The 21,104-nt window shown below is 35.0% G+C and overlaps 1 protein-coding gene across 1 annotated transcript in view; it reads left to right on the top strand.

The window, feature by feature from the left end:
- The window catches only part of HPSE2 (heparanase 2 (inactive)), a 640,767-nt gene that overhangs the window by 39,386 nt on the left and 580,277 nt on the right, over positions 1-21,104 (top strand). Inside the window, exon 3 of the mRNA XM_048219210.2 lies at positions 19,143-19,304. Within this exon, the coding sequence (XP_048075167.1) occupies positions 19,143-19,304 (162 nt within the window). The remainder of the gene's footprint in view (positions 1-19,142; positions 19,305-21,104) is intronic.

Raw genomic sequence — 21,104 nt, forward strand, 5'->3', positions numbered from 1 at the left:
CTCTGAGAAACAAACTGAGGGCTTCAGAGGGGTGGGGGATGGGGGAATGAGATAGATTGGTGGTGGGTAGTAAGGAGGGCACGTATTGCATGGTGCACTGGGTGTTATACGCAACTAATGAATCATCGAACTTTACATCAAAAACCAGGGATGTACTGTATGGTGACTAACATAATAAAAAAAAAAAAAAGAATTTCCCAAATTAAATGGGTTAGGAATTTTTTTAACCATTCCCCATAACCTGAAAAGGAGTGTCCACTTAGAATCTAAATCCATTATTATGCTTAATGGTGAAATGTTAGAAGCATTCCCTTTAAAATCAGGATGAAGCCAACAATGCCTACAGGTCACCTTTGTACTGGAGATTCTAGCTGGCACAATAATGCCAAGAACTGTGAAGGTCTGTGGTTTTAGCCTACTTGCAACCTAAGAAAGTAGCCTGCCAGAGTTCCATGGATGTTGGCAGAAGATCTGAAACTCCTGTGTCAGACACAAAGGAGTTTATTTTTTGCAGCAATAGCAGTGGACGGAATATCAGCAAATTTTTTCACTGTTTTCCTGAGTCTCAATTCCCAAAAGACAATAAGAAGAATGCTAGGTGATACTTGCACATGCAGTGGGTTGTATAACAAGTGGGGAGCCTTGAGATTAGGAAACCTGAATCTTTTATGATGAGAAGTAAACAGGCCTTCCCTTTGTTCTGGAAGGAGATGCTATCTTTATTATATTGGACACTAAGCATGCCTGCCCTTTGCTCTGGAGGGAGGCACTATCTTTGTCTTCTAAGACTGTTTTGAAAAGATAATCTGGAACAAAGGCAGCCCGTGTCTCTGATTGTAAGATAAGCATAAATGCAAGAAACCGGTTTCTTCCAATACATAAGAGTAAATTAAAAAAAGTTTTAATAACTTTGTATGGTGACAGACAGTAACTAGACTTACTGTGTTGATCATTTTGCGATGCACACAAATGTTGAATCATGATGGTGTATACCTGAAACTAATATAATGTATGTCAACTATACTTCAACAAAATAGTAAATAAATAAAATATATAAGAATTAAGAAGGAAGAGACAAATTTATTTTTATTAGCAGATACATGATTATTTGCATAGTGAATTCATGAACACTTAGTCACAAATGGTTGCAAAATAATAAGAGAGTTTTCCAAGATTGCTGGATTCAAGATCTGTATAGCAAAACAAGTTACATTTTTATAAACTAGGGACAAAAATTTAGAACATATTATAAAATTGATATCATTTATAAAATTAATGAAAACCATAGAAACTTTGAATAAATCTAAGAAATGTTGCACCACATTTTAATAGAGAACATTGTAAAACTTTATTGAAAAACATAAAAGAAGACCTCGTGGAGATGTATAATGTCATGGTTAAGAAGACTAAATATCTTGAAATTGTCTCCAAATTAATTTATAAATTCAGTGCATTTCAAATTGTTATAGGCCATGTTTATGTGTGTGTCTTACTTAATAGGTTGGTCATCTCCATAGATGGAGAGAAAGCATTTGAAAAAATTTAGCATCCATTCATGATAAAAGCTCTAACTAGGAAGATTAAGGACTTCCCTAACCACATAAAAAGAATCTATAAAAATGTTGTAGTAACATTATTCTAAATGATGAAAAAATGAATACTAGCTATCTAAGATTGAGAAGACAGGATATTCACCCTTGCCACTCTTATTCCACATCATTCTTGAAGTCCCAGCTAGTGTAATAAAGCAAGAAAAAGAAATGAAAGGCATATAGTTTAGAAAGGTAGGCATAAAACTGTATCTATTTGCTGATAACATGATAACATACATTAGAAAATTCCAAAGGCTCTAGAAAAGTTTCTAGAACTAATGATGAGTTTACCAAGGCTGCAGGATACCATTTTAATATACAAAAGTGAATCGTATTTCTGTATATGCACTTACAATGAACATTGAAATTGGAAATTTATAAAAAGTAGCACCAAAATTATAGATTTATAATAGCACCAAAAATTATAAATACAACAAAATGTATGCACAATATTTATGCTGAAAACTACAGAACATGGTGAAAGAAGTCAAATAAATGAAGAGAGAGATATGTAATAAAAGTTTATGGATTAGAAGACTCAGTATTGTTAAGATCTCAATTCTCCCTAATATGTGATGTATAGATTCAATTCAATCCTAATCAGAATCAGGAAACTTTTCTATAGATGTGTGTCTCTTTTCTATAGATGTGTATGTTTATTAAAACATGTGAATATGTATATACACACACACAGGAATTAGAATAGGCAAAACAATTCTGAAAAAGAGGAACAAAGTTGGAAGACTCACATTGCCTGATTTCAATAATTACTATAAAGTTGCAGTAATCAAGAGAGTATGGTATTGGTAAAGGAAGAACACATAGATCAGTGGAACAGAATAGGGAGGTTAGAAATAGATGCACATAAATATTGTCAACTGATTTTTGGCAAAGGTGCAAGGGCAATTTAATGAACAATGGAAGTCTTTTCAAAAAATGGTGCTGGAATGATTGAAAGTTCCTATGTTGAAAAGGTGAACCTTGATACATATTTCACATTCTACAAAAATTAACTCAAAATTGATCATACTTACTTAAATATAAGCCAGGGAACTTATAAAACTTCTAGAAGAAAACATAGGAGAAATCTGTGTGACCTTATAATTGGCAAAACGTTTTTAGATATAATATCAAAAGTATGATCCATAAAAGAAAAAAATTGATAAATTTGACTTATCAAAATTGATATCTTTTGCTTGGTGAGTGAAAGACTCTATAAAGAGAATGAAAAAGTGAAGCCATAGACTGGGAGCAAAATTTTAAAATTGCGAATCTGATAAAGGATTTGTATTTAGAACTTACAAAAAATCTTAAAAAAAAATTAGAAACAATTTTAAAATGGGCAAAAGATATGAACAGACACCTTACCAAAGAAGAAATTTGGATAGAAAATAAGTATAGGAAAATATATTCAATACCATTGTCATTGGGGAATGAAAATTAAAACCATAATGAGATGCCAATACAAATCAATTAGAATGTCTGACAGACAAAACTGACAATAGCAAGTGCTGATGAATGTGTGGAGCAGCTAGTACTCTCATTCATTGCTGGTGAGAATGCAAATTTGTACAACCACTCTGGGAAAGAGTTTGGCTATCTCTTGTTAAGCCAAACATACACTTTATCACATGACCATACAGTCTTGCTGCTGGAAATTAATCCAAATCAGTTGGAAATTTATGTTCACAGAAAAACTTGAATATGAATGTTTATAGAAGCCTTAATGAAAAAACTGGAATGACCCAGATTTTCTTCAGTGGGTGAATGGGTAAACCAATGGTGGTGCATCTATCCAATAGAATAATATTCAGCAATAAAAAGGAATGAACTATTGATGCCCAACAGCATGGATGAATCCTAAGTGCATTTTGCTAAGTGAATGAAGCCATATTACAAAAGCTACATGTTGTATGATTCCATTGATATGACATTCTGAAAAGGACAAAGTTATAGGAATAGAAACCCTAAAACAAAAAACAATATATCATTGTTTGCTGGTGTGAGAATGGAGTGAGAGATTGATAAATAATGGGTAGCATGAGGGGATTTCTTGGGTGATCCAACTGTTTTGTATGCAAATGTGCTAGTGGATACTCAATTCTATGCAGTTGTCAAAACTCACAGAACCTGTCATACCATAAAGTGAATTCTACTATCTTTAAATTTAAAAAAATCAACCAGGGTGTTGGGGAAACAATGATGGAGTGTAGATTTACAAGTGAATCTAACTGTATTACAATGAACGAGAACCGCACTGAGGGCTTAGAGAAGAAAAGAGATGACCTAAGTAGCTTTATTTTGACTGGGTTCTGTAAGACTAATGAAAAAAGAACTGAAAAACAAAAACCACTGTACTTGATAAATTTGTTTCTCATAGGGGTATGGATTGGCAATTCTGAAACTGTGTATACTACTGTTGAACAAGTAAGTAAATATATTGTAGTTTAGGAAAAGCAGGTTTCTTACTCTCAGAAAGAAATTATAAATAAGCATATAGGAATGCTAGAATAAACCCTTTGGTACTGGATTGGAATTGGAGACATCAATATGAACTAATGTGTTTTTTTCCCCTTTTAATAGGTAGATAAATATAGATTTATCTATATGTATCAGTCAGTATATACATACACATTTCCTAGCTCTATCTACTAAGAGGGTCTGGAAGTAGTGACACCCCAGTAGCAATGAGCACATGTTGTGCCCAGATCTTGGTTTTTAAATATCATTCTCAAACAAACGGAACAAGGACTCCTTGGCAAAGTATGATTCCAAGACTGGGGCAAGGAAAATACAAGATGTTCCTGGAACATTTGTGGTGTTAGAAAATAAGGAAGTTCTTTAAAAAAAATGATGGAGTATGTCAAAAGGACACAAAAGCTGACCTGGAAGAGCTCCAAATAGCTAAAGCTGGAACAATTTGTGCAAAAAAATAGATAAATATGATGATTTAAGGAGTAAAACAAATACTTGCAAGTCCATACTAATATAAACAGTGGTTGAATAAATAAGTGGAGAAGGGCCACTTAATTTCTTACAGAATTAATAAATGTAGAAGGAATGAGAAAAATAGAAAATCACCATTGGAATATCAGAGGAGTAGTTGCTTTAGGGAAGATCCACTAATGAATGCTAAAATTAGTGGGTAGAAGTTTACAGGAAAGCACAGTATTGCATAGCTTCAAAGTTTCTCCTACAAAATATTAATTAATTACAAAGACAAAATAGTAACTTAATGTTGAGGAAACCTGTCAGACAACCTTAACCAAGTGATCAAGGTTAACGTCATCATTAATAAGACCTAAGAATACCTTTCTGGTATCCTTGCCCCAAATCCATAATTCATGCCAACTAAGAAAAAACTTCAGCCAACGCAAACTGAGGGACAGTTTATTTGAACCTGATTAGTACTCTTGAAAAATGACAGTCATGAAAGACAAGGAAAGACAGGAACTGTTACATTTCAGAGGATATTAAGGAGACTTGGAAACTAATGCCATGTGGGATCTTAAATCAGGTTCTGGAATCCAAAAGAATTACTAATAAACTGGTGAAATATAATAAAATCTGTAGTTTAGTTAATTGTATTTGTAGCAGTGTTAGTTTCTTAGTTTTGTTAATTGTCCGTTGGTTGTAAAAATGTAAACTAATACTATATTTTTTATTTATGTAAGAAAAGCATACATAGAAACATATACATACATGCATGCGTATATATATACATACATACAGCTATGTAAGTGTTATTACTTGCAGGATTTAGGATGGTGATTATCTTTGTGAAGGTGGAGAGAGGAAGGAAAATGTTGCAGACAATTAAGTAGAGGGCTTCAGGTGTTTCTGAACTATTTTCTTTAAACTGATCTGAAGCAAAAATGATAAAATGTCTTGCAAGGGTAGAGCTGAGTGAAGGTACATGGGTGTGGGTGGGTATTCTTTGTACGTTTCTCTGTTCCAAACATTTCATAATTAAAACAAAGCAACAATGAAGGGTCTTGTCTTTTCTTTTTTTCTTTTTCCTTTCCTTTCCTTTCCTTTCCTTTCCTTTTCTTTTCTTTTCTTTTTTCTTTTCTTTACTTTTCCTTTTCTTTTCCATTTCGTTTCGTTTCGTTTCGTTTCTTTCTGGCAGGGAGGGCCAGAGACAGAGGGAGAGAATCCTATGCTGGGCATGGAGACTGACAGGGAGCTCCATCTCACTACCTTGAGATCATGACCTGAGCTGAAATCAAGAGTTGGACACTTAACCAACTGAGTCACCCAGGTGCCCCAAGAAGGACTTTTTTCTCCCCCTCCCCCCCAGAAGTGGTATGTGGAATGCCTTGGAGATCTGTGAGTCTGGATTTGTGGATGCTGGCTTGTACTGTTTTCATTTTCTGATACGAAGAAATAGTATTAATTGGAATTGAAAACAAGGGGACAGCTCTAAGAGACATTTTGAAAACAAAGTGGATTAAGATGGCGACTCGAAGGTACAGGAAGAGAGATCGAGGAATAAAAGATGAGGAAATCAGAGATCAGAAGATTGGGAAAATATCTGGCTGACTAAATCAGGGAAATTAAATGACTAGCTGATTCGAAGGAAAAGAGCATAGGTAATGAGTATTTTGACTTGAGGTTATAGGCTCTCAGCACAGAGGCTCTTCAAGCATCTGTGAACTTCTTTCAAGGGTTTGCAAAATAGTCTTTCTTTACCTGCTGCTGTTGTAGTGGCTGCTTTGAAGCCAGGAGGGAAGGAAGTGGCTCTAGCCTCATCCTTGGTCAGTTTGTATGAGAATAGCCAAAGCATTCTCTCAAGCCTGCACACCTTATTCTTCAGGGTCTGGCAGTGCAGTAGCAGCATACAAAATTATATCAAAGTTGTGTGTCTCATCTCCTATAATCTACAGAGAAAACTGAATATGGACTGTAACAATGGCACTGCAGCACCAAGGTTCTAAGGTGATTCTTGTTTTAATTTTTGAATAGCGCTACATTTCTGGTAATTTTATTACTTTAAAAAATTTCTAATGGTGGTAAAATACACATAATGAAATTTCCCATTTTAACCATATTTAGTGTATAATAAGTGGTTTTAAGTACATTCACATTGTTGTGTAACCATCAATATCATTTATCTTCAGAACCTTTTTTCTTCTTGTAAAGCTGCAACTTTGTACCCATTAAACAACTTTTCTCTCCACCTCCCAGCCCTTGGCAACCTCCATTCTACTTTCTGTGTCTATAAATTTGACCACCCAAGGTACCTCATACAAATGGAATTATTCAGTGTTTCTCTTTTTAAAAAAAAATGTCTCTTTTTATGACTGGCTTCTTTCACTTATTCTTAAGGTTCATTCATGTTGTAGCATATGTCAGAATTTCCTTCCTGTTAAGGCTGAACAATATTGCATTATGTGTGTATACCACATCTATCCATCTGTTGAAGGACTCTTGGAATGCTTTTACCTTTTGGCAATTATGAATAATGCTGCTATGAACATGGGTGTATTATTTTTGTTACTTTTTAATGTCCTTTCTGAGCTGTAATTTGCATGTGATAAAGTTCACCCATTATAAGTATATTGTTATTTCTATGAACTGTATAGAGTTGTGAAACCATCATCACAATCCAGTATTAGAACATTCATGCCTGTTTGCAGTCAATCCTTTCTCCTACACCAGCCTTAGGAAACAAACGATAGCTTTCTGTCTCTATCAATTTGATTTGGCTTTTCTAGAAATTTTACATAAACAAAATCATGCAAAGCATAATCTTTTTGTGTCTTTTTTTCCCCCCACCTTGTGTTGTTGAGGTTTTCCAGGTCTAGTATTTATCAATAGTTTGTTTCTTTTTTTTGCCAAATAGTATTTGACTGAATGGATCTACCACATTTTATCAGTTTACTAGTATATGGACATTTGGGTTGTTTTAGTTTTGACTGTTGTGCACAATGCCACTATAAGTATTCATGTACAAGCCTTTGTGTGAAGATATGCTTTTATTTGCTTTGGGTATATTTCTAGGGATGTATTTGTTGGGTCATACAGTAAGTTTATGTTTATCTTTTTAAGAAACTGCTAAAGTGTTTTCCGAAGTGGCTGTACTGTTTTACATTTCCACTAGCCATGTATGAGGGCTCCTGTTTCTTTACACACTTGTTAACACTTGAGATTGTCAGTCTTTCAGATTATAGCCCTCCTAGGGGTAGTGCCTCATTGTCATTTTAGTTTGCATTTCCTAATGACTAGTGAATGATTTGAGCATCTTTTTGTGTGCTTATTAGCCATTTGTTATCTTCTTTGGTGAAATGTCTGTTCAGATATTTTGCCCATGTTTAAAATTGGGCTGTTAGTCTTTTTTATTAAGTTGTAAACATTTTCCTTTATATATTTTATCGTATATGTTATTTTCAAATATTTTCTTTCAGTCTGTGTCTTAGCCTTTTATTTTCTTAATGATATTTTAAAAAGCAAAATCTTTTACTTTTGGTAAAGTTCAATTCATTACTTTTTTTTTCCACTGTGAATTGTATTATTGGTGTTATAACTAAGAAGTCTTTACCTAACCTAAGGAAACAAAGCCATTCCCCCATATGTTCTAGAAAAAATTAGAGTTCTTTTTAGGTCTATGATCCATTTTGAGTTGATTTTTTGTGCGTGTGTATGATGTGAGGTAAAGGTCTAAGTTCTTTTTAAACACTATTTTTAAATAATTTTAGATTCCTAAAAACTTGCAAAAATAGTAGAGAAATTTAAACTATAGAACTTCTTTGTATTTTATCAGTTTTTAAGTGTATTCATTTCCTCTCTGTGTGTGTAATTCTATGAAATTTTACTACATATATGAATTTGTGTAACCAATATAACAATCAGAATACAGAACTTTTGTACCGTCCAGAAGCAACAACCTTGTGCTACTTGCTTGTAATCTGTTCCCTATCACTATAATTTTGTCTTTTTGAAAATGTTGTATAAATGGAATCATATAGTGTATAACCATTTATCTTTCCTCCCTGATTTTTGGTAATTTGTGTCTTCTTACTTTGCCATTATCTCAAAAATTTTCAATTTTGTTGATCTTTTCAAAGGAACTATATTTTGTTTCATTGATTTTCTCTGTTGTTCCTTTTTTTTATTTCAGAATAGAAATCAAGAGGAGTGTCTGTTTTCTTCTTTCTGCTTGCTCTGTGTTTACTTTTTTCTTATTTTTCTAGTTTCTAAGTGGAAACTTAGATTATTGATTTGAGATCTTTCTTCTTTTCTAATACATGTGTGTAATGCTGTAGTTTTCTAAGTACTATTTAGGCTCTGTTCTATGAATTTTGATATCATGTGTTCCCATTTTCATTTAGTTAGAAATGTTTTCTAATTTCCCTTGTGATTTCTTTGACCGATAGGTTATTTAGAAGTGTGTTGTTTAGTTTCTTCATATTTGGGGATTTTCTAGGGGTCTTTCTGTTATGGATTCCTAATTTAATTCCAGTATTGTCAGAGAACATGCTTTGTATGACTTCAGTCCTTTTAAATATATGAGACCTATGGCCTAGTGTAAGATTATTCTGGTTATGTTTTATGTGTGATTAGAAAAATATGTGTATTCTGGTTTTATTTGGTATGTCCTATAAATGTCAGTAAGGTATATTGACCCTTAAGTGACTTTCTGTCGAGTTCCATCAAATATATTGAAATCTTGAACTATAATTGTTAAATTCCCCTTTCAATTTAGTCTCAGATTTTGTTTCATGTATTTTGGAACTCACTTATTAGGTGCATATACATTTATAGTTGTTGTATCTTCTTGATATATTGACCCTTTTATCACCATGATCTGTCACTGTTTGTCTCTAGTAATATTTACTGTCCTAAAAACAATTTTTCTTATACAGCAAAGGAAATCAACAGCAAAATGAAAAGGCAACCTACTGAATGAAAGAAAATATTTGCAAATGTATCTGATAAGGGTTAATATCCAAAATACAGAAAGAACTCTTACAACTCAATAGCAAACCATCTGATTAAAAAGGGGCAGAAGGTGATGTGGTCCATATATACAATGGAATATTACTCAGCCATCAGAAAGAATGATTACCCAACATTTGTATCAACATGGATGGGACTGGAGGAGATTATGCTAAGTGAAATAAGTCAACAGAGAAAGGCAATTATATGGTTTCACTCATTTGTGGAACATAAGGAATAGCAGGGAGATTGGTAGGAGAAGGAAGGGAAGAATGAAGGGGGGGTAAACAGAAGGGGAAATGAAGCACGAGAGTCTATGTACTCTGGGAAACAAACTGCGGGTTTTAGAGGGGAGGGGGATGGCGGAATGGGCTAGCCTGGTGATGGGTATTAAGGAGGGCATGTATTGCATGGAATACTGGGTATTCTATACAAACAATGAATCATGGAACACTACATCAAAAACTAATGATGTACTGTATGGTGACTAATATATCATTAAAAAAAAGTGGGGGGGCAGAAGGTCTTGATATTTTTCCAGAGAAGGCATCCAGATGTCTAATGGGTACATGAAAAGCTGTTCAGCATCACTAATCCTCAGGGAAATGCAAACCAAAACTACAATGCAATATCTCATTCTCACACCTGTTTGAATGGCTATTATCAAAAAGATAAGAAATAACAAGTGTTGATGAGGATGTGGAGAAAAGGGAACCCTTATACGCTGTTGCTGGGAATGTAACTTGGTGCAGCTACTATAGAAAGCAATGTGGAGGTTCGTCAAAAAATTAAAAGTGGAACTACATGTGATCCAGCAATTCCACTTCTGGGTATTTATTTGAAGAAAATGAAAACCCTAACTCAAAAGAAAAAATATATGGAGCCCCATGTTCATTGCAGCATTATTTATAATAGCCAAGATATGAAAACAACCTTAGTGCCCATCAATGGATGAATGGATAAAAAAATTGTGAAACACACTCACACACACACACAATGTGGAATAAAAAAGAATGAAATTTTGCCATTTGTGATGACATGCATGGATCTCGAGGTCATCATGTTAAGTGAAATATGTCAGAGAAAGACAAATACCATACAATCTCACTTATATGTGGAATCTGAAACAAAACAAAACACGCAAACTCATAGAGAACAGATTGGTGGTTGCCAGAGGCAGGTGGTGTAGGGGTGGGGTAAAATGGGTGAGGGGGATCAAAAGTTACAAGACTCCAACTATAAAATGAAGAATTCATGGATATGTAATGTACAGCATGGTGTCTATAGTTAATAATACTGTACTGCATATTTGAAAGTTGCCAAAAGAGTACATCTTAAAAGTTCTCATTACAAGAAAAAATGTGGCTATGTATGGTGATGGATGTTAATGAGACTTATTGTAGTGATCATTTCACAACATACACAAATACTGAATCATGTTGTATACTGAAACTAATATAATGTTATGTATCAGTTATACTTAAAAAAAAAAAAAGCAATTACACAAAGCTTAAGAAAAAAAGTTAAGGGGGTTGTCCTTCTTACCCCATTCTTAGGGAGTGTTGGCTAGAAGGACTTACCTATTGTGTTAAGTAGTGTGAAAGAAGGGGAAAAGCAGAGTAGGGCAACCTACAGTCAAAATCAGCAATCTTGGTGAATCTGAGCCATAGAATTTTGCCCAAAGAAAATGAGAGAAGTAGCAAGTTTTCACCCTCTCAATACAGAATGGAGAGCAATTGTTGATAGAAAAAGGAAAATCTTTTTCTTTCTTCCTCTCTCCAGAAAAAAAAAAAACGTGATTAAATAACAGCATAATGGGTACCACTCCAAACCCCTGTAAATTTTTTTTTGCCACGAATTTAATCACTTCAGCACCCTTGTGCTTATTGTTTGTGTGATACATCTTTTTCCATTCTTTTATTTTCAACCTATATTTGTCATTTAATCTAAAATGTGTCTCTTCAACAGTGTATATTTGGATCTTCTTTATTTATTTTTTTTTCATTTTATTTTTATTTATTTGACAGAGATAGAGACAGCCAGCGAGAGAGGGAACACAAGCAGGGGGAGTGGGAGAGGAAGAAGCAGGCTCATAGCGGAAGAGCCTGATGTGGGGCTTGATCCCAGAACGCCGGGATCACGCCCTGAGCCGAAGGCAGACGCTCAACCGCTGTGCCACCCAGGCGCCCTGGATCTTCTTTAAACTCAATAAGACCATCTATAGCTTTTGATTGTTTAGTCCATTTACATTTAAGCAGCTATTGGTATAGTTGCATTTATGTCTGCCATTTTGATATTTTCTTTTTCTTTTTTTTTTTTTAAGATTTTTATTTAATTTGACAGAGAGAGAGATAGCCAGCGAGAGAGGGAACACAAGAAGGGAGAGTGGGAGAGGAAGAAGCAGGCTCCCAGCAGAGCAGGGAGCCCTATGCGGGGCTCGATCCCAGGACCCTGGGATCATGCCCTGAGGCAAAGGCAGACGCTTAACGACTGAGCCACCCAGGTGCCCCCATTTTGATATTTTCTATATTTCTTATGTTTACTGCCTTCTTTCTGTTAAATCAATTTTCTAGATTTTTAAAAATATTTTTTTAGATTATTTAATTGCTTTGTTGATTTTTACACTGCATTATTTTCAGTTATTTTCTTAGTGGTTGCTTCAGAAATTACACTGTGCATCTTAGTTTATAACAAAGTCAAGTTAATACCTAATTTTGATAAATTAAAGGAACTTTGCATTAATACACCTTATTTTCCTATTCCCTCTACAGTATCAATTTTTTATATATTACATCTATATATGTTATAACTACAATGTAATTGTCTTCTGTATATAATCTTATGTATTTTAAAGAAATTAAGAGTATAAAAATTCTATTACATTTACCTACGTATATACCATTTCTAATGTATTTTTTTTCTTTCTGTGTATTTGAATTATCTGGTATCATTTCCTTTCAGCCTGAAAGACTTCCTTTAATATTTCTTATATCACAGATTTGCTTGCAAATTCAGTATTTTTATATGGAAGTGTCTATTTTGTTTTCATTTTTTGAATGATAGTTTTGCTGGATACAGAAGTCTTGGTTATAAGAATTTTTTAAAGATTTTATTTATTTAATTGAGAGATAGAGAGCACATGCTCTCCCATGAGAGCACAAGCAGGGGGAGGGGCAGAGAGAGAGAGAGAGACAAGCAGACTCCCTGCTGAGCATGGAGCCCGATGCGGGGCTTGGTCCCAGGCCCCTGGGATCATGACCTGAGCCAAAGGCAGACACTTTTACTAACTGAGCCACCCAGGTGTCCCAGAATTTTTTTCTTCAGCACTTTGAATATGTTGTTCCACTGCTTTCTGGCTTCCATTGTTTCAGATTAGAAGTCAGCCATTAATTGTATTGCTGAGTCCCTTTTTGAGAGGAGTTTTTCTTTTCTGCTTTTCAGATTTTCTCTTTATCTTGGCATTTCAAGAGTTGTACTATGATGTTCTAGGTGTAGATTTCTTTTTAATGATTACTTTTGTTGTACTTCTTGGATCTGTGCACTAATAATTTTCATCAAATTTGGGAATTTTTTGATTATTTTTTGAAATAATTTTCTGTCCTTCTCTCTCCTCTTTGTTGGGTTGGTTCATTTTATTCCATAATACTCTGAGGCTTTGCTCATTTTTCCTTGATCCTTTTCTGGTTTTCATGTTAGGTCATTTCTATTCATCTGTCCTCACATACTGATTTTTTCTTTTGCCCTCTCAGTTCTGCTGTTAAGCCCATCTAGTGCATTTTTCATTTCAGTTATTGTACGTTTCAACTCTATAATATCCATTTGTCCTCTTTTTTTAAGTAAAAGTTTCTATTTATTTTCTTTCCGCTGTTCCTTGAGTCATTATTAGGTTTTTCTTTAATTATTTAAACAGGTTTCTTTTAATTTTTAAAATATATTTATAATCTATTCTTTGGGTTTTTTTTAAAAGATTATTTATTTATTTATTTATTTATTTGACAGAGAGGAGGGAGCCTGATGTGGGGCTGGGATCATGACTCAAGCTGAAGGAAGCTGCCCAACCTGGCACCCCTATTCTTTGAAGTCTTTGTATGCTGGGCTAATATAGAGTTAGCTCTAACTGATTGCTTTTTTTTTTTTTTTTTTTTTTTTTTGAGTTTGAGTCACACTTTCCTGTTTCTTTTGCATGACTCATAATTTTTTTTGGAAACTGGACATTTTAGATTTATCATAGCCAATCTGTAATTTAATTTTTTTCCCTTGAGAATTGTTGTTTTGCCTTTTTAAAAATAAATTATTCAGACTTAATCTTTTTATCCTGTGCTGTCACTGATATTTCTTCTGTTCTTAAAATTATTATTACTATTTTTTTTAGCTTGGCTTCCTAGGGTTCACCTCTGAGTCTTAATATCTTAGTGATCACCCTGTGATTGTTCAGTAGCTGTATTTCAGACACTTTGAATCTCTAATCCCTAAGCCTTCTGCTTTCTGCTGAAGGATTTCTGTGGGGATTGGTAAAAATGTTCAGTTTTATGATAATTTTTAAGTCTGCCTCACCATTTACTTTCCTCCCAACCTCTTGAGTTTGTGTATGGTTTTCCAGTTAACCAGTTTTCTGTGAAGAATCCTATGCTGAATATCCCCTGCATGTGCTCACAGCCTTCCAGTCAGCCAGGGATGCGAGGCAGACTTATATAGCTCATTTATGTTTCTTTCAAAGTTCTAGGATCTCCCTGTTAAAATTTTTGGTGGGTCTGCTAGTCTGTCACTTGCACCAACCAGAACTACAGCCTTCGGCTAAGCGAACTGTGGGTTACTAATTGATTGAAGGATGGAGAAAGATGTATCACAGAAAGAAGCAAGAACAAAAATACAAAAATGATCATACTCACATGTCCAGAAGTCCTGATGGGCAATGACTTGATGTTAGGTATCAACTTTGGTGCAGGATGCTTTCTCCCTTGTTGCCTCACTCAGGGTATATGTTGGGTCTTTGGCATCCTTGAACTATATCAGAATAAAGACCATAGGGGGAGATGAGGAGATGACATATGGATAGCTTGATATTTGGAACTACTTTGATCACATAGCAATAAAGTATATCAGCAAGAAGGAGAGAGCTAGTAGGAGGAGGATGGAGGTTTAGAGATCATTCACTCCAACTTTTCGGTTTGGTAGACCAGGAAAAAGCCAAGGCACAAGGATGTTAAGTTTTTAGTCTATAGTTTCATGATTAATTGGTAAATTAGTTAAAATTCATACCTAAGTCTCCTAGCTTTATTTTTTCTATCATGTCTGACATAAGAAAAGCATAAGTTTTTGTAGAGCCGTAAAATTTTTGAGCTAAAAATGAGCTAAAGGTATAATAATATCTTCCAGTAACAACTTTCCAGTATTAATATAATTATTATTAGCACCTGCTAAAACAACCAGCACTTGTTGAATGTCTCATATGTCCCTATCACTGTTCGTGTAAGCTCATTACAAATACACTATTAATATTCTCATTTTGAAAAATTAGGAAAGGAGAGATTTAGTGATTTGTCTAAGCTCTCAGAAAATAAGTGATAGAGCTGGGATCTAAACTTGTGTATATTTGAGTTCAAAGCATCTGCCTTTGATATCTGTTATATTGCCTCATATAATGTTGGTGAAAGTATTTTAACCCTGTTCTTGGCAGGCTTTAATGACTATACTGAAATCATTTTATTGTGCCTGTGTCACCTAGTCTCTGCTTGAATATCTCCAGGGAAAGGAAACTCACCCCATCTTCTCCTTTTCTTATATGACCACTTCTGTTGTTATAGTTCTCTCATGTGGAACTAAATAGTATATTTTTTGGTTACTCCTATAATGTTTGTGTATTTATACACAATTCTGTATAATTCTGTATTTATACAGAATAAGTCAGTTTTCTCTTCTATATGAAGCAAGTCATCTTTAATGTTTTCTTTGCCAGGCTCAACACTGTTTTTTCAGCTATTTTTTAAAAATAAAATCATTTCCCATCATGGCACTTTGTTTGGGTGGACGCTAGATGATTAGTATCCTGAGAAACTATTACAGGTGGAAAACATATGATACTACAAGTAGAGTATTATAATAAAAACTACAGAAATAGCTACCATTTATGGAATTCTTACTATGTGGCATGCATAGTGCTTAATCTTTTATGACTCTTTACAATAACAGCATGAAGAAATGGGCTTACAGAGGCATTGTTGTCTGTCACTTCTGCAGCTAATAAGTGACCACCAAGCTAGAATTTGAACCAAGGTCTGCTTTAACTCCAACTCTTTGCTGTGCTGCCCTTGGCTGGCATGGAATTCAGGGTGGCTATGTTATCTCCTGTATTCTGGATGTTCTGGTTCTATTAATTTCGTCTAAGAATTGCATTAATCTTTTTGGCAGCAATATCATATTTGGCAGCATATTACTGACTTACATAAAGTTTGCATTCAACTAAAACCTATAAAACTTAATACCTTAAATATTTGAGCTTTTGTCTGGTTTGGCCTTATCCTCTTATGTAATTAGTTTTCATATAAGTGCAAGACTTTGTGTTCATGTCTATGTCTTGGGGATTTCAGCCTAAGTTTCTAGGTTGTCCAGATAATTTTGAATTTTGAATCTGTCACCTATAATATTAACTCTTCTTCCACATGTATATGACCATGTATGTCTTTGATAAGTATCCTTTTTTGTGTGTTTATCTAGTCTTTGATACAATTTCAAGCAGATCAGGGTCAAATAAAGAATCTGTACTGGCATATCTATTTTTTCCCCAAACATTTTTGCAGTATACGTTTCTAAAGTCTCAGACATATGTTTGGCCATGCCGATGATTTTCTTTTCTTACTATTATTAAGATAATATGGTCACTTTATTTTAAGGTTCTGGTTGGAGTGATGTTTTGGCTATCAGTTATAATATTTGCTTTCTCTGCCTTCTGAGCAAGACATTTATTACATAGGAAATACAGAGTTTGGTAGGTGTTCTACTTTTGTATTAGACTCCTATTAGAAGATATCTGAATAATTTAAACTCCTCTTGACTCTATATAGTATGTTTTGGTACAAGTTTTGTAATGTTTTCTGGGCAAGTATCATACATATTTCTTTTCTGGATAGACCATCTATGATATTCTGCTGTAATAGTATAATTAGGTTTTTCTCTTTAGTTCATCACTTTTGTTATTTACCATAGTTTTCTGTTAAATTCATGAGTTTCTACGTAGGAGTAACTTTTGGAAAGATTACTGGATTGGCTTTGAAAACTTCTGGATATGGGGACTGACCATGCACTGTGAACTTGAGCAAGTCACTTAAGCTTTGTGGACCTCAGTTTCCTCATTTTTACAATAGGAATAGTAATATTCTTTATCATTTAGGATTACAAAAACATGTCAGGATTTTGAAAATAAGAAAGTGGTATCTCACATAACAAGAAATCAAATGATGGGCAGTCTAAGACGGACAAGTAGGGTAGCTGTGGGAGCTCCTTAAAAACATTAGGGATTTAGGCTCTTCTGATCTTTCATTTTACCATCCTTAGCATATAGTCCTTTGCCCTCTGGCTTCTTGACTCATTGCCACAAAATGACTTCTTTTTTTTTTTTTTAATATTTATTTATTTATTTATTTGACAGAGAGAGACAACCAACGAGAGAGGGAACACAAGCAGGGGGAGTGGGAGAGGAAGAAGCAGGCTCCCAGCAGAGCAGGGAGCCCGATGTGGGACTCGATCCCAGGACCCTGGGATCACGCCCTGAGCCGAAGGCAGACGCTTAACGACTGAGCCACCCACGTGCCCCCACAAAATGACTTCTTGACTCTGGGCTTCATGTCTATGTTTTAGACATAAGGAATAGGAAAGGCTAACAGGCTAAAGGAAAAAGATCCTGGTTTTCTCTTAGTGAGGTTTTGTCACTAATGTTAAGTCCCCCTAGGGATGTCTGCCTGCAGCTCATTGGCCAGAACCATGTTACATGGTCACCCCTTGCTTCAAGGAAAGCTGGGAAATTGTTTATTTTTGTGTTTTTAGTCTCTATGGTAGAGGAAAACAAAGGAGAAGGGATTGTGTGTAGGCGTGGGTCAGCTAGTCAACAATATCTGCTACATTCATAGGACAATTGGAAGGATTCAATTATACAGTGTAATAAGTTTTCCTCTTGCTTTCTAGAGGAAAAACTAGAGTGTATCTTGAATTAATTTATTCTACTTTTGTATTCAAATCTCAGGAAATCTATGAGAGAAGTTACTTGAATGTTAAATGAGTTCACTTTATTGCCTACGGTCTAGAAATTGGCATAAATAGGTTTTAGGAGTAAATACTACATTGTTTCCAACCAGCTCCCCTGTTTTCAACCAAGATTAAGTAAGAACCATTCCCACATCTGGCTAATCTCACATCCTAACCCTCATTGTCATGGGTTTGTATTTATATCTGGGCTTCTCTATTAGGGCTATGTTGATGGGTTTGAAGACTGTTTGTCTAGAACAGTTTCCCATCTTTCATGCCAGGTGTCCTATTTTCTCTTTGAGCATTGTTTAAGAACCAGATCTTTCCTATTGGTACAATTAACATGGGTATTATTTTTTCCCTTCCAAAGCCATTGGTATCAACAGTGGCAGAGCACTTATTATTATTATTTTTTAAATCATTTTCTCCTAAAGTCCTTCAGTTTGCTACACAAAACTTGAAAGTTTCTAGAGCTGTCATCCAGATTGCTGTTGATAAACATCATTTCTTTCAATGATAGTCAGCTGAATTATATTTTAATTTGTAAAAATAAACAAATAACTTTAGGGCATCAAACCTCCCTGCAAATTGGGAAGCATTCTAGGAGAATGTTTGTTTTTGAGGAAGACTATTTTCTGGACGATACTTCTGCTTTGAGTGAAAAATCATACTGAAGTATAAAACGCAGCTTGTCACTAATGGGAAAATAATTGGGAAAGTGGCAGATCTACAAAGTGACTCTAGCCCTACTTTTGCTTTCTTCATTGACCCACAAAATACTTATAGGTTTAAAGAGTTATTTATGAGTCAGAATGCAGCTAGAGGCACATGAAAGATAGGAGAAATCCTGAGTAGTTAACCCACAGAGTGATAGCCCTAATTTGAGCTGAATGGGCTAGCTGGGAGGTAAATTTGAAAACAGGCCACATATCCCGAATATACATGCAGGAGCTATCACCTGGTCCTATAGCATGAGGTAGAGGAGATAATCATAGTCCCTAGTGTTCAGACAAGATTGTATATTTTTTTCCCTGGAGAATGGTACAGGTTGTTAAGAAAAGGCCCTAGGAAGTGCGTAAGTCCTGGAGGTGAACTGAGAGTAGAATGGAGGAGTGAGAATCTTAAATGAGGTCACAGTGAGGTAATAAAATGGAAATTGCCAAAGAATTTGGAAATGACCGGAGAAATTTGCAGAATATGTCATGAAATTGGAGGCTCTTCAGGTTTATTACTTATGAATGTCTTCATTCTGATGAAATACTGGGAGGTTATAAATTCTGTCATTTGGGGTGAAACAAGACTTTGATGTGTATATGGTTTTTTGTTTTTTTGTTTTATTTTGGTTTTGCTGCCTGCATTTATTTCTTTTTGTAGACATTGTTCGAAGTGATGTTGCCCTGGATAAACAGAAAGGCTGCAAGATTGCTCAGCACCCTGATGTTATGCTGGAGCTCCAGCGGGAGAAGGCAGCTCAGATGCATCTTGTCCTTCTAAAGGAGCAATTCTCTAATACTTACAGTAATCTCGTATTAACAGGTAAGGCTGTTGAAGTTGTCTGGAATCTTAGAGCATTGTAGATTGTTGGCCTCCATTAGTTAATAACTTGATGCCTGGGAGACATTAAAATGGACTCTAGATGAGCCCACATCTGTCTCTACCCACTATATCCCTTTTTAAATTGTGATGACTTTTGTCTTCCTATAAAAAATATTTCTTGTAGTTTACAGATGTATTTTGGCTTGAGGTTATAGGCAACTCAGCATGTGTGTTCTCAAAAGACAGAACCAAGGAAAACCTAATGAAGCCTTATAAAAATATGACTTCTTAGATGTGTGCCAGTAGATCTGAAAGAATTACTAAATTTGGTGTCTAAGAAGCAGCTATTTTCCTCTTTCTGTGTATGCCCTTTCTATGAACCCAGTGAACATAAAGATGAAATGTAAAAGAGATAATGATCCACAGGCTGAGCTGAGAATGTTCTATTCCTGGTGGAGTTTGAAAATATCTGGAGAATTTGAGTTTCTTTTTAAGAGCAAAGAGGCTATGATTCAGCCATACTCCCTTACATCCTTGGTTCAAGGAGGGAATTGAATTTGTGTGAGAGCTCAAAGGAGAAGCAACTTTTTGCAGAGCTGCCTGCAAACTTGGTTGGTAAAGAGCGTGTGAGTTGCATGCTTCCGTCAAGCTTTGGAGAAGATTCTAACAGCAAACTCTAATGTGAGAATCATGGTGGACTTGAGATGGATTAAGAAGAGCTGTCTAAGTTACCTCCATTTTCTTGAGGGCATGCAAGGCATACCTGCGTATATTGATCTAAATAAAGTTTAACAAATCAAAAGTGTCTGTTTTCCCCTTGCTTATGAATATTTGAAAAATAAAGAGATGGAATGTCTGACAGGCTATGTACATCTCACACTTATTTTTGTAAACTCCAAGTTAGGAAAATTTTAACTTTTTTTTTTTTAAAGATTTTATTTATTTACTTGACAGAGAGAGACAGCCAGAGAGAGGGAACACAAGCAGGGGAAGTGGGAGAGGAAGAAGCAGGCTCCCAGCAGAGCAGGGAGCCCGATGTGGGGCTCGATCCCATAACGCCAGGATCACGCCCTGAGCCGAAGGCACGTGCTTAATGACTGCGCCACCCAGGCGCCCCATGGAAAATTTTAACTTTTTTTATAGGCTTCCTGGCATTTTACCAGGAATTGCTAGTGGCAACCAAATTGTTTTGCTTTAGAAAAAGCACAAGTGTCTTCCAACTTTTCATCTGGTACCTGGTAGAAAACCCAACAGCATGAGATAAAAGCCAGATTTAAATGTGGCTTTGGTGAGCAGAGAAGAGGATTATGGATTTCATAAGTATAGGCCTTGTTTTTTTGCTCTTTGATAGGTCATTAAGGGGAGAAAACTTAAAAGTGATTTATGGCCAGTGCATTATTTCCCTAAGTTGGTGAAACTATTTAAGTTTAGATGTTTGGGAAGAACATAGATTTTTTTTTCCAAATTTCCTTATTCTGTCTCAGGTGTACAAATGTACATGTATTTAGTATTTTCTAATTCAGTTATTACAAATAAAATATTTTTATTCCATTCTTATTTTAATTTTAGGTCCGTATTAAAGAGGTCAGACCCTTGTTCTTTAATGTGGCATAGAAAGGGCTTAAGGTAATTCTAACCCTAAATTGTGGATCCAGAGTGTAGCTTGAAGGCATATTATCTTTGAAAACACAAGTGTTCTATTGAGTTCAATGGAATCTTTTCTAATTCTCAGTAACATAATCCCTTTGGATGTTTATTCGCAGTTCAAACTGTTGGAATCAACATTGTCAACTTTTACCC

Source organism: Ursus arctos, unplaced genomic scaffold (assembly GCF_023065955.2).
Source record: "Ursus arctos isolate Adak ecotype North America unplaced genomic scaffold, UrsArc2.0 scaffold_7, whole genome shotgun sequence".
Lineage (NCBI taxonomy): Eukaryota > Metazoa > Chordata > Mammalia > Carnivora > Ursidae > Ursus > Ursus arctos.